Below are 15040 nucleotides of genomic sequence, written 5' to 3' on the forward strand. Positions count from 1 at the left end.
TTATTGTGGTTATTAACTTGTGTTTCCCTGTTCCAACAGGTATCCTTTGAATGGTGTTATGGTGTTTTTCCCCCTCTTTTCCCTCTTTTCTGTCTTCTCAAACCCCAGCTGGTCGAGGTGGATGGCCACCTTTCCTGAGTCTGGTTCTGCCAGAGGTTTCTTCCTGGTTCTGGTTCTGCCAGAGGTTTCCTCCTGGTTCTGGTTCTGCCAGAGGTTTCTTCCTGAGTCTGGTTCTGCCAGAGGTTTCTTCCTGTTAAAAGGGACTCGTTCCTTTCCACAGTCCCTCAGGCTCAGGACGGGAGATTGGACTGAAGTTTCGGTGCAATCTGTTGGTTTCCTTAGCTAGGATATTGTTTTTGAATTGGCTCTATATGAACTGGAATATTTTGAAATAAATTAATTGGATTTCATTGGATTATTATTACAATGAATTGATCTCCAATTGGCTTGAACTTGGACTAAAAGTGCCTTGAGTGACATTTGTTGTAATTTGGCACTATATAAACAAACTGAATTGAAAAATTTAATTGGTTCCAAACTTCTTCCATTTACAGATGATGGAGGGCACTGTGCTCACTGGGTCTTGGTTTGTGCTCTGACATTTACTGTCAACTATGGGACCTTTAATAGAAAGGTTTGTGCTTTTCCATATCATGACCAATCAACTGAATTTACCACAGGTGGACTGCAATCAGGTTGTAGAAACTTTTGATGGATCATTGGTAACAGGATGCATTTGGAGCTGTAGCTCAGGAGGAAGAGCAGTTGCCCATCAATCAGAAGGTTGGTGGTTTGACTGCGGCTTCCCTGGGCTACATGTTGAAGAGTCCTTGGGCAAGACACTGAACCCCACGTTGCCTACCGATGTATCCATCGGTGTATGAATGGTTAGAAAGCATGTTGTTATGTATAGCCTTAAGAAAAAAAAAGAGTATTTTTAATCTTCAGCTACTCCAGAATTCAGCCACACGAGTGCTGACGAGGACCAGAGGGTAGGAGCACATTACACCAGTTTTAAAATCGCTCCATTGGCTCTCCTTACGTTTCAGGATCAAATTTAAGGTTCTTTTACTCGTTTTTAGATGTCTTAACGGTCTTGGGCCTTCTTATTTATCAGACTTACTTTTATCATATCAACCCTCACGGACCCTGAGGCCTTCCGGTACTGGCCTTTTAACAATACCACGTGTTCGATCTGAAACACACGGGGAGGGGGCTTTTAGTTATCATGGCCCCCGACTGTGGAACAGCCTGCCGGAGAACCTCAGGGCAGAGACTGTTGATGGCTGGAGGACTCTGCACCTTGGTGTGGGGCCTCTTGTCTGCCCAGGTCGGGACTGTCTCTGTATACGTTGCCCCGGAGCCCTCTCAGTGTGGTCGGCACACTGAGAAAGGTGGCTTTTTCCTTGCCTTAGGTCTGGGTGCCACCATGTCTCTGTCTGATAGGTGCAGTGGGTCTGAGCCTGTGTGTTTGTGTGTGCATGCAGGTGTGTGTGTGATTTGATTTGATTTGAAGACGTGCTGTATGAGGGTGTGTGAATGGGTGAATGTGGCATGTAGTGTTAGAAGCGCTTTGAGTGGTCAGTTAGACTAGAAATGCGCTATACAAGTACAGTACATTTACCATTTACTTGAGCTCACTTTTACAGGTCATGGAAAACGCTGTGAATTTATTTTCAATACATTTGCAAAAGTTTCAAAAAAACTTGTTTCACTTTGTCATTATGGGGTTTTGTATGTAGAGTACTGAGGTAAAAGATACATTTATTCTATTTGGGAATAAGGCTGTAACATAGGATATTGTGGAAAAAGTGGAGCTGTGAATACTTTCTGGATGCGCTGTAGTGTTATTGGGCCTACGAACAGAATTTACGAGTGATCTAGACCTGTTATAGGAGTCACGTAAAATAGTCCACTGTTATTCGAATCAAGTTTGCTTGACTAATGGATTGTATACTTAATTACTTTGAAGATATCATGAATAAATATATGAATTATACCCCATAATTATGCTGATATCTTTCTGTTTGACTTAAATTATGCATTAATTGAAGATTAATTTGACTCTGTATATGACGAGGTCAATGGGAAGTGTAACCAGCGGTTGACTTGCTACTTTTGGATGCCTTAGCGCGTCAGGTTCTTATAAGAGAGCGTGTGTTCCGAGACTGTGTAGATATACTTGCTGAGACAGATGAATGTTGGTTGTCGGTTGGGGCAAATTGCTCTATAGCCCAGAGAAGGCATGCCAGATTACTCTGCAAAATATTGCCATGAACGAGGATCTCTCACTACCTGAAGCAGCCCAGGCGGCCAACATGTCAGAAGACCCCCCTCATGGACCACCCCATCAAAGTGCCATCATGATGAACTGATTGAACGGCTTTAGTTGCAGTCATCGAGCGCCTAGCCATGGCGAGACGTTTTTTTAAGCCATTTTCATATCAAACCATTTCTTCTTTATTTTGGTAACATTACGAACTACAGGTGACATGGAATTAACAGCACTCATAATTGCTTCCCATTTCTTCGCTTTAGCAGGTCTGTTAAGGGATTTTGATTTATGTACTCAAGTTGTAAATGTATTTTGTGTATCATTGCTTACTTATAAGCAGTATTTGATTTTCACCACTATGAGGCACAAAGTCGCAGGTCAGGGAAGCGTGATGCATCATCACATTAATGATCAGTAAGCGCGCCAAAAAACCCCATGAGAGAAGATGTTCAGTACCATGTGTTACAAATAAAGGTGCCAAAAAGGCTAAAAAGAGTTAATTGCCTCCGTCATATTATTCCTTCGAGTTCAGTGTTGGTGATGCTGCAGTGCTCAACAGGGTCCTGTAATTCCACTGCTGACACTGCTAGAAATGACAGACTTTCCTTTTTGGATTCCTGAAAGCAGAACCTCAGTCTCAGAGCGTAAAGTTGTTCTTTTTGCAACTTGATGCCATTCTCATGACTCAACACCCAACACTTCCAGGCACAGGAGAGAGGAAGAGTAACCTTATATGGTATTATTTTGGACGTTGTTGTGTCTTATTACTTCTTGAGTTACTCCTCACCGCTAGGTGGTTTTGTAAGATGGTGTGGTCTAGAATAGATCCAAGATGGAGCAGACACATACCTCTGATACACCTGTGTGGCTGTACACCTATTAAATGCTTTATAAAGTAAGGCACCTGTTCGAAGTTCAAGTCTAGTTTTTCATTCTTTAACCAATACTACATATTGTCTACGCGTGAACCTACGTTTTTTTCCATCAATACTTTTCTTCCATTGACCGACCAAACATTGCTGCTAACGTTCATCCGCCGCAATTTATTTTACCGTGTACCGGAGAACTAGCGCTGCCCTTTGAAATGTGGATGCGTATGTTCAACAACTAGGCTACTTACTTGTTATTAATGCATTGGGGAATACCTGACGCACGGAAGAGAGCCACTTTTTCACTGCTTCACTAACAAAATTGACAGCTTTTTCACTAAAACAAGCTTGCAGTTTGTAACCTCAAATGAGGACGATAAAACGGGTAAGGTAATATGTTGAACTTTGCCTTTTAAAATCACTGTTTAAGTTAATTAACTATCAAGTCAATGAATTGTGTGGTGTTGTGGCATATAACGTAACGTTATTTAATTTAAATAATAGTATGATGTGACGCCACATAACTGGGAAACTTTGTCTTGTAGCCCCTCAGAGTCAGAAGCAAGATACAGCACCAAGCACCAGCCATGAGCCCACAAGTCCAGAGTGGGCAAGTAGGATTACTCATTGAGTGAATATTATCAGAATTAATATAATGAAAAGTATGATGTAGACCTGCTCTATATAAAAAAGTGCCCTGCACTAATGTTGAAATAAATCTACATTGTGAAGCACTATACTTGCACTGAATTGGAAATATTTTTTTTTTAAAAACACTGAATTACAAGGCTTACAGAACAGTGCGTTATTGTAGACTTAAAATGTAAGGTTATAATTACATGATTTTGATAATAGGTTGTGATCTAAAGTGGGCCGTTCTGCATGAAACTCCAGGGCTGAAAGTGAGTCCCACTCCGGCCTTGGAATCTACAGCAACAGCTTCTGGAAGCTTCTCCAACCAGCAGGTTACCTGCTGACAGGTGAGGGTGTCAGGATTGGGTATAAAAGGAGCTTCCACCAAAGGTTCAGCCTCTCCAACAAGGATGGGTCGTGGCTCACCGCTTTGTGCCAAACTCCATCAGAGAATCATCAATAAGTTCAGAAAATTTGTCAGAGTAAGATTGTAAAGAACTTTGCATCTTACTTTTCAGCACCGACAGAGCAGAATATTGTGAAAAGATTCAGGGAGTCTGGGGAAATCTCAGTGTGGAAAGGCCAAGGACAGAAAGCACTGTTGGATGAGCTCGGAGCCCTCAGGCAGCACTGCAGGAGAAACCGTCAGGCCACCATGATCCATACAGCCACATGGGCTCAGGAGGAGCTGGGAGAAGCATTTCCACTCAACACAGTCCACGGCTGCATCCAGAAATGTGAGCTGAAGCTGCATCACACCAGGAGGAAGCCATATATCAGCTCTGAGCAGAAACAGGCCCAGTTCTCTGGACACCAGGGGCCTCATGTACAAAGACTTGCATGGATTTCCTACTGAAACATGGCATACGCTCAAACCAAAATGATTTTTTGTACTCCTCCCTGTACACGCCCCTACTTAAATATGCAAATCATATTTAAATGAGCCCTGCACCTGCGATTCCTCTCTCTGCACAATCAAAAAAATAAAGAAAAAAGAATGAGTAAGTCAGGAAAAAGAAGAACTTAATGGAAAGCGAGATGGAGGTGTTACTTTCTGAAGTGGAGACCCGCAAAAATGTGCTCTTTGGCACGCTGTCCTACGATATAAGCAGCAAACGTAACAGGAGTGGGTAGGAGAGCGTGAGCGAGGTCTTTAATGCTGTGGAGTCTGAGAAGCTCACACAAACAGAGGAGAAAAAGAAGTGGTCCGATATTAAGGTGGATGTGAAGCGGAGACTGGCTGCCCACCACCGAAGTGTGGCCAAAACAAGCGGAGGAGTCTGTTTGAACAGAGAATCGGCACAACTACGGATGACACTTTACGCACAGGGTTATTAACATTTGCACACAGAGATGATCAGGGGCTTGTTAGAAAGATCTTAAGCTGTAGTTTAACCAGCAAAGAACAGCAAGTTACTAACTTTAACCACCAACTATGATGCTGTGAAGACGGGATAGAAATTGGGGGCGCACATGCTCAATGCACGTCAGGGGGAATAATAATAATAATAATCACCAAGAAGCCACCCATCGCGCACAGTGCCAGCTTGTAGTCTGTTCCCAACAATTCTGTTACTGAATGTATGAATCGTGCGTTGAACCAGGCCACCTCCACAAAGCATTTGCACATCACATACGATCTGTACATTGATGGAATGAAAATGTTTCCTGTTGATATACAAATTCATCATGTGATGGGCTTTTACAGCAATGTGTGTGCAGCTCTGATTACATTAGGAAAACCAGCTCTCGCTTCAAATTGCGCTTCAATGTTGGACTGTTCAACTGCATTGTGGGAATTTGATATACCTGTTGAGATGCAGATAATTCCGTCCCACTCGGCTGGCATGGCTTGGCTCAGGGTCGATTGGCACAGTTCCAATCGGTTGGCCAGCTCCCCCTAGAATGCCCCGGTTGCTTAAACCCCAGTGTGCACATCACCTGTGGCACGAGCAGCGCAAGGCCCCTCACTGTGTTGCGCTCCAGCGCCGACCGCAGCTCTGTGCGGCCAGAACTCTAGGAGCCACTAGCTATTGAGCCAGTTGTCATGTGCCAGCAAATCCTCTCTGTCTCTTAACACACGCTCTCTTCCAATTGCACCATTTACAATGTCTTCCAATACCGCTAAAGCAGCCATTGTTTTTAATGGAATGCACTGCACCACTTTGCACATGCTTTTACATCCACTCGTGTAACTGCAGACACATGGGTGTGTTAATTGTTCATCAGTGTTAATTGTTCATGTGTCTCAAATGTGCACATCAGTCAGTCTGAGGACAAATTGTGTTCACATTTATTTATTATAACAGTTTCCTAACATCACCTCTAAGTGTCGCCAAAGAATCACCAGCTGTAGAAAAGTGCGTATGCCAGCCCCGAAGTTGACGTGAGGCACCACACATTTCCACGGTCATTTCGCTCTTGATTCCTGTGACGTGATACTTGATCGTTGACGTGAAAAAGTGCGTATGCCACTTTTTTGTGCGTACGCACCCTTTGTACATGAGGCTCCAGCTCATCTCAGATGGACAGAAAGACAGTGGACACATGATCTGTGGTCAGATGAGTCCACGTTTCAGCTGCTTTTGGGAAAAACTGACGTCTGCTTCTACAAAGATGAGAAAGAGCATCCAGGCTGTTATCAGAGAAAGATTTAAAGCCAGCAGCTGTGATGGTCCTGGAGACATATGCTACCATCAAGGTGCCGTCTTTTCCCGGGAGGTCCGTGGTTATTTCAGCAGGACGATGCCAGACCTCATTCTGCAGGACTTCCAGCAGCTTCAGACACACAGAGTGTGTGAGCTCGGCTGCCTGCCTGCAGTCCACATCTGTCTCCTGCTGCAGATGTTGGAGCATCATGAAGAGGAGAACCAGACAACAGCAACTGTTGAGCAGCTGATTCAGCAGGAATGGACACAGATTCCTCTGAAAAACTGCAACAATCAGTGTCCTCAGTTCCCAAAGCATTAAAAAGTGTCATTAAAGGAAGCTGATGAAACATGATGTGAAACATGACTGGAACAGCTTTCACTGAGAGTTGATGCGTCAGATTCTACATTTGGTTCTGTTTTTAAATACAAAGAAGTGAAGTGGTCAGTGAAGACATTGAAACTCATTTCTGTAGGCTATGTTAAATAAAGTTTCAAATTATTTAACCATTGACATATTTAAGTTTTTGTTGTATTTGAAATAAACTTCCAAGTGTTTTGGAAAACAGGGTTAATTATACAACAACTTGAAAGTGTCATTGGCTTAAAAACGTTTTAACTTTGGCCAGGAGACACAACTGGAAAAAACTAGTCCTGACAACGTTAATTTGTTTGTCAAACCTTTTGTCAAAAGGTCACTTCCAGATTTCTGACGGTTGAACTGAGCTTTGAAGAGATGCCAAAGTCAGCCGTCACAGTATCCCCAAACACAATACATTCAGTTTTATCATCATTTGAATTAAGAAAAATTGGGCCAACTACTGGTTAATGTCAGCAATACAGTCAAACAAAGAACAATGTGCACTGTTACTATTTGGTTTCACTGGCAGATAGATTTGTAAATTGTCTGCATAACAGTGACAGAAAGGTTGTGCCTGGTTGTGCTTGACCCAAGTGGTAACATGTACAATGAGAAGAGGATAGGGCCAACAATAGATCCTTGTGAGACTCCATAGGCGAGAGGAGCAATGGAAGAGGACAGGTTGCCAACAGGCTTTTGAAGTCAGTGGCGAATTGGTCAGATGGGCAACAAACATGAACATTAAAATCCCCACAGATCAGGATCTTGTCATATTTTGGGAGAATGTCAGCCAGAAACTCAGAGAACTCATGAATAAAGCCCTTATTATATTTTGGAGTGCGATAGACAACTGCACACAACACAGGACTTGTGAAGTCTACGGCAAACAATTGCAGTTCAAGTGAGGAGTATGTACCTATGGCAAGAAGCCCACATTTAAAATTGGTATTGAACACAGCAGGAAGTCCCCCTCCTCGCCCCGACACTCTCGGGGAGCTGAAGAAAGAACAACTGGATGGAAGGAGCTCAGAGAACGCACTGCTATCAACTGGTTTAAGCCAGGTTTCAGTCAACAGGTGGAAATCCAAGGAAAACTAAGTAAAAAAGTAATTTAGGACAAAAGAACGAATCTGGTGTTGATGAGAGCCATGCGAACCAAACGCCGATCCGTCTGTTAGTAGGCCCGGTTAACTGGGCGGAGATTCTCCAGCACGCGGCCCCATCTGCGGATCCTCACTGGCCGGCGACAGGGACGTGGGTAACCGGCGTCTGGTACAGCCGGCAGCAACCATCGGTAGGAGTAATCCACGGAACCTCGGATGTCGTATCCGGCGTAATCATTGGAGAGACCAAACAGCATTCGGCGAGCGTTGTCCGTGGAGGACGAAGCCAATTGAGCTTTCAGCCGGCATATTACTCCACCTCTCGTTCCTCGTCTTCTGCGTCGGCTGTTGCGTGGTAACCAACAAGGTAGACGCCACAGGTGAGAGGGTACAGATGCCAGAACAACAGGAGGAGGTCTTGTCCGATCACCAAAGTCCTGGATCGGCAATTTGTCCACAAAATCCCTAAGAGCCTCAGGCGATCATACACCAGTAAAGATGACAATCCACAAGATAAAAGCGATAAAAACAGGACAATACACAGAAAATGTAGCAGAGGTAGACGGCCAGCCACAAACAACGACGCCATCTTCGTTCCAAAATGGAATTATTCCAGAATTATCCCAGGTATACAGAATCCTCTGTATATATCTGGGAGGTTTTAACAAAGACAAATTGAACCGTGTTACATTATGAGGAGTGTAGAAATGAGTATATTTGGAACACAACCCACATTAGAAGCCTTTTTCATTTTCTGCTGGTTTGTTCGCATGGGGCTGATTATGAATCCCAGCTAAGCAGGTGGCGCAGAGTCAGGTGTTAACTTCAAATGCAAGCTTCTTTCGGAAATATGTTGTATAAATGTTGATAAACAATTACTCCTTCATGAGCAACAGATATACGAATAATTTCTTATTCCCTAAATAGTAAAAGTGCATGAACAATCCAGTCGGTCTGAACAAATGTGTCTTAGCTCAAAGTAATACAGGATGTTTGAATGAGGGTCTGTACCTTTAAATGTACTGTATGCCAGGAGCATTCTACAGACTAATATGACTAATATGATGAGCAGGTACCCAGAGGAAGTCAAACAACCGGCATCATAATCCTCCCAAAAGATGAAGTTGTCAGTTACAGAGAGCTTGAGGTAGCATGATATCCATCTTTGGCAAACATTAGTTAGGAGTGTTTGACAATACTCTGTTAATTTTTGTTACTCACTCAGATCTCCTTCTTTTCACTTGAAAAACCTTGTCAGAATTCCGAAATAAAAGAGGAAAGATTTTGTTCTGTGATCCGAAAGTGCGATCGTTATTCAGGGATTAAATTGACGGTGAGGAGAGCCTCACACACATGCTCACACATTAGCTGTCAGATCAGACTCTCATGATACCTATCCAGGGTCTCCATCCTACCTTGTCGTTGTGATCTAGGACGTAGGTGCTGTGCCTCCATTTGGTGAGCACTATGGGATCCTGCTGCTTCCTCTCCAGACTGCGACTCTTCGGAAACTCAGCAGTCTGAGAGGAGATGTTATACTGCAGAGACAGAGAGGGAAGCTGAAGTTTACAGTGTTATTAAGTCATTCAAGCAGGACATTCATTACCTTTCTCCCCCTTACCTCTCCTTTTACTGTCCACAGCACCATTGGACAGGGACATACAGAGCATTGCTACATAGTCACTGGTTAAAGTCCACTGAATGTGTCCAAGTCTGCACTCTACTTCTGTTCATTTATTGTGGGAATGGAGAGGTCTATTCTGATCTGCTCTAAATCCTCCAGATTAGGAAGAGGACAGCCACAAATAGTCCACCATAGACGTAGCTCTTTGAGATCCTCTTTCCCTTACAGCAGTCTTAAGAATAGAGGCTACAAACTCTTGGCACGATATATTAAGCAACAGGAGTCCGTGGTTACAATATCTGCTGTCCAGTCTCAAAGTGGGGACCTTGTGACAAAATCGTCAGATATAAATGAGGTCTTTATACATTTTTACTTGGAACTGTACTCCTCCACATACTCCAATTGCCAAAAGGAAGATGTTCTTTCAGTTTTAGTAGGGTTAAGCTTTCCAACTATAGAACACCGTGAGATGCTGGATGCGGCATGTATGTGCCGACTGTAAAAACTATTGTCCAATTTCTTTGATAGCAATAGACACTAAAATACTTTCCAAAATACTTTCCAAAATCCTTGCAAACCGTCTCAGCAGTGTTATCACTATGCTAATGCATACAGATCAGGTTGGCTTTATAAGTAATAGATTTGCCTTGGATAACATTCAACGTCTGATTAATGTTATCTGGATGGTTAGGAACAACAATGCACCTATTGCAGCCATCTCACTCAATGCTGAAAAAGCATTTGATTGTGTAGAGTGGCAATACCTTTTTCAAGTTCTGTAGATTTATGGTTTCAGCCAAACGTTTCTAAAGCGGGGGAAACTGTTATATAATGAGCCTCAAGCAGCTGTACAGACTAATGGCATAATTTCTTCATATTTCAAGCTAGGTCACAGAACCCGACAAGGTTCACCTCTCTCCCCATTACTGTTTTGTCTAGCACTAGAACCTTTAGCTGCAGCAGTTCGTAAAGACCCGAATATCTCCAGAGTCCCTATTGCGGGGACCACACACAAACATATGCTATATGTTGATGACATTTTAATATTCATTACGGACCCAGGCAAATATATTCCTGCGTTGCTTAAAATGATAAGATCTTTTTTCTAGGTTTGCAGGCTACAGAGTGAATTGGACTAAGTCTGAGGCTCTTCCTTTGATTACGTATTGCCCAAAAATATTATTTCAAGCCGGATCCTTTCTGTGGCTCCCTATGAGAATAAAACATTTAGGAACATTATTTCCTAGGCAATTAGACAAAATAGTGCAATGTAATTTCGAACCTCTCCTAGAAAAAAATAACTCAGATTTGGAAAGATAGTCTCCACTTTATCTCTCATTATGGGGAAAAGTCAATATCATAAAGATGGACTGTTCTGCTAGAGTTAATATCTACTTCAGTCTCTCCCACTGACTATCCTTGTAAAATACTTTAATGATCTGTGTAACAAGTTTTTTTGGAACGGTAAAAGGCCAAGAATACATCTGCATAAATTGCAGAAGCCTGTAATGAAAGGTGGAAAGCCAAATCTTTTGTTTTATTATTATGCATTCAATCTAAAGCATTTAGCACATTGGGCATTACCCCTGGAGAGAGCGCCACCTAGGTATGCAATAGAGCGATCAATGTGTACTTCAATACTTCCATTGCTGCTCTTGTTGGCCAGAATGCCTCCAAATGCTCGATCGATCCCATCCTATTATCTCTCACTTACAGGGTTTATGGGGCAAGGTGTCTTGTATATTTAAGATTAGCCCCTATTTAAGTTTATCTTCTGGTCTGTGGGACAATCCCAAACTCCTTATTGGTAAATTATCACCTATATGAAAGGAGTGGGTGATTAAGAGGGTAAATACTCAAGGGGACCTGTATAAAGATGGTGTCCTTAAATCTTCTGACAAGCTGGTTGAACAATTTAAGATAGCCAACAATCAATTTTGGAGATATCTTCAGCTGAGACACCTCATTGTCACTACTTTTGGCTCTACACACATCTCCCCAGGGCATGAACTTTATTAAAGAGATTTTACGGATTCCAGGGATTAGGCATGGGGCCTCCCATTATTATTCTATGCTTATGAGTAATTCCGGTTATCCATCCAACACAGCTCTGACAGCCTTATGGGAAAGGGATCTGAACATAACATTTATATAAAATGATTGGGATACAATTGTTGGAATCACTAAACAAGTCTCCATATCAAAATTAGGTTAATTCAATTTAAAGTCCTTCATCAATTCTACTGGTAACCAAATAGGTTATTCAGGCTATGATGAAAGAAACACCGGACTGTTGGAGGTGTTTAGGTGAGTTGGGTACCCTAACACATGCCCTATGGTCATGCCCAAAGATTCAGACATTTAGGAAAAGGGTTCATGAGATTATCACATAATAATAATAGGTCATAAGAGTGGTGTCACGGTTTATGTTCTGTTCCATGTTTTGTCTCGTCATTTCCTGTTTTATTTTGAAAAAAAGCACTAACTGTTCCCTCTCGTTCCAGGTATCTTGCCCTTCCTCCCATGTCAAGCGTCTCCTTGTCTTCCCTGATTCCAAAGTGTTTCCACCTGTTCCCCTTGGTCCCTCATGTGTTCAAATAGTCTGCGTTTCCCTTGTCTTGTGCCAGTATGTTTTCTCTGTCCATGAGCATCATTACCAGCCTTACTTTGTCCCACAGTTTCTACAGTCCTAGTTCCACGAGCCTGCAGTGAGCGATCCTCCTGCAGCGCTATCTTGTTTTATAAATTCTTATTCCTAGCCTTAATTTATTTATTCTATACGGTAAGTTTCATAGCCTCGTTTTTTTTCTTCCGTTTTCAAGGAGTGATTTTTGTTGCAACCTTCCATAGAGTTTAAGTTAAATGTTAAAGTTTCATAGTGCCACGGTTTTGTGTGTCTTTGTTTGTTTAATTGTTTATAGCTATTCTGTTTCCTCCCAGTTTGGAGAGATTTTTGTTTGTAACTTTCATAGCTGCGCTCATCCTCTGCCATAGTTACAGAGGAGAGCGCTCAGGTTTTCACAGCCCTTTACTTTGCTCTGCCTGGAGATTGCCCCGTCTTGCTGTGCTCTGTGTGCTTTGTTGAAAATAAAACCCTCTTGGAATCCAAAAGACCCTGCGTCTGTGTCCTGAGTCCCCTAGTAACTGACAAGTGAATGTTGAGTTCTGCCTGTCTATACATATCAGGTAACCCTAAACCCATGGCCCATATTGTAAAACCCTTAACCAGTTGGATTCAGACAAGTATAATGATTGGTAAACAGATGATAATGAGAAAGTGGAAAGATGCAGAGGGCTCAGTATTTCAAGACTGGCTTACAGAGTTAAACAAAGTAGCTGCTTTTGAAAGGATATCCTATAGTATAACGAATGGTATTGATAAATATAATGGGGGATGTTTTTAAGACTATACTCGTTACAGGGTAGCTAAAATGTATCTGCATACACTGATCATCTTGGGGGGCTGGCATGGAAATGAAGGTGGAGGTAGACTGGGTTCATTACAGGGACCTGTTTACTGGACAATGGACCTGTTTTCATATGGGACCATGAATAGACATGCAACAGTGTGGTGGTTGTCTCCTGTCAAGACTGTTTAACATATTAAGCATGGACTAATTCTACCTGTCTTGAACTTTTCATATACTTATTTTTATTTTATTGTTTTCACTTTTATGTTTTATTGTCATAAGGTTCCATCCATCCATTTTCTATACCCGCTTAATCCGTCGGTCGGGTCGCGGGGGGGCTGGAGCCCATCCCAGCGGCCACCAGGCAAGAGGCAGGGTACACCCTGGACAGGTCACCAGTCCATCACAGGGCCACAAAGAGACACACAACAATACATGCTCATACTCACTCCTAGGGATAATTTAGAGTCACCAGTTAACCTAACAGCATGTTTTTGGATGGTGGGAGGAAGCCGGAGAACCCACGCAGACACGAGGAGAACATGCAGGCTCCCCACAGAAAGGCCCCAAGTGGGTGTCATAAGGTTGTGTATTTTAATTTAGCCTTTTCTTTAAAAAAAAATATTTTTATTGGTTTTTAGTTAGGTTTTGTAAAAAATTAAAAATATTAAAACTCAATAAAAGTTGAATCATAAGAATAGAGGCTACAGGGTGCTGCTCTTTGGTGATGTAATGTGACTGGACTTTCCATTTTCACAGGAAGGACACTTCCTGAAATGTGGCATGTCTGATGCAACAGCAACAAAGTAATCTCACCTTTGGTAGCTCCCACTCTGACCTGGATCCATCAGCACTGTAGTAATAAGGCCGGCCTTGTTCATCCACATGTTTTATCCACTGCAAACACAAACACCACTCAGCCTCCAGGAGGAATTAAACTAACAAAAACACGAAGATAACAGGAGTGAAGAACTGCCTCCACCTTTTCCTGTGTGTACTCAGACACATAGAGAGTGTGTCCATGTACGTCTAGCTCCTCCGACCAGCCTCTTGGGGGAGATCCGTACTGGCTATCAGACTGACTGGATTGGGTGCTATGGCAGTTCTCCTCCGAGGACAGCTGCTGTAAAGGAGATGAGGGAGATGATGCAGGTTGTAGGTGAAGCAGCAGCAGCATACACACAACAGAAAGTACAGCAAACTTCCAGCAGGAAGTCTGTGGTACCAGTCAAAGTGGGAGCACTTCCACGTTGTGGTCCTTCTCCCTTTAAAATACTATTCACTGGTATATAACAGACAGAATGTTGTAAACTTAAGAGAAAGAGTATTGGTAGTTTTAATAAGTTAGATAAGGGGATGGATATAAACCTCTTGTGTATGAAAACAAATTAATTTTGCAACAGTGAATGGATTAATAAAAAACAAAACAAATGTTTCTTCTTTTTCTTTCTGTTCACTGACTAATTAGCTGTGCACTGTTTTTATTCCAACAGGGTCACTTCATGACAACTCAACCACTGGTTTCTTCTTTTTTCCCTGGCATGATGCTGAAATCCCAAGCATCAGAGTCATGGCAAACATATTCATCAAGCTCCAGCCACTTCAGGATGCTTCAGATTAACAACCTCCGTTGGTTAGAAAATGCCATTTGAAATGTTAAATTTGTGTTGGGTCTGCAAGCTCTTATCAGTTAGACACATACAAGCACCCAATGGATCACATTTTTGCATGATAATGAACAAACAAACAAAAATATTTCTAAAAGATGCAAACAGCTATAATTGTGGCACAGTTTTACATAAGAAACTCTAAAATAAATCACCATAAAGCACAGTGTGGGGTATAAACCATGTAAAATTGGAAATGTATATTGTATTTCAGCTAAACTGAGATTATTAAGCTAAATTCATTAAACTAAACTAAACTGAGATTACTCTGTAATGTGTTGCAGTAAATGTGAACACCACATGGGGACAGTGTTGGGTGATTCAGCAGGACAGGATAACCTGACAGAAAACCATGATTTCCCCACAAAATCCCTGCAACAGCAACTTAAAATTTCCACCACAGCCTAGTCATGTGACATGGGGGCTTGAGCTCCATTCTGTCCCATGCAC

At 42.3% G+C, this 15040-nt stretch overlaps 1 protein-coding gene across 3 annotated transcripts in view; it reads right to left on the minus strand.

Moving 5' to 3' along the window:
- arhgap12b (Rho GTPase activating protein 12b) overlaps positions 1-15040 on the minus strand; it is a 96255-nt gene that overhangs the window by 17142 nt on the left and 64073 nt on the right. For 2 of the 3 annotated variants that reach the window (XM_072378419.1, XM_072378418.1), the window contains exons 4-6: positions 13906-14046; positions 13740-13820; positions 9305-9427 (exon numbers count right to left, since the gene is read on the minus strand). In XM_072378419.1, coding sequence (XP_072234520.1) covers positions 9305-9427; positions 13740-13820; positions 13906-14046 — 345 coding nt within the window. The remainder of the gene's footprint in view (positions 1-9304; positions 9428-13739; positions 13821-13905; positions 14047-15040) is intronic. The other variant, XM_072378420.1, reaches the window with a different exon arrangement.

Source organism: Leuresthes tenuis, unplaced genomic scaffold, assembly GCF_036924035.1.
Source record: "Leuresthes tenuis unplaced genomic scaffold, fLeuTen1.0.hap1 SCAF_24, whole genome shotgun sequence".
Lineage (NCBI taxonomy): Eukaryota > Metazoa > Chordata > Actinopteri > Atheriniformes > Atherinopsidae > Leuresthes > Leuresthes tenuis.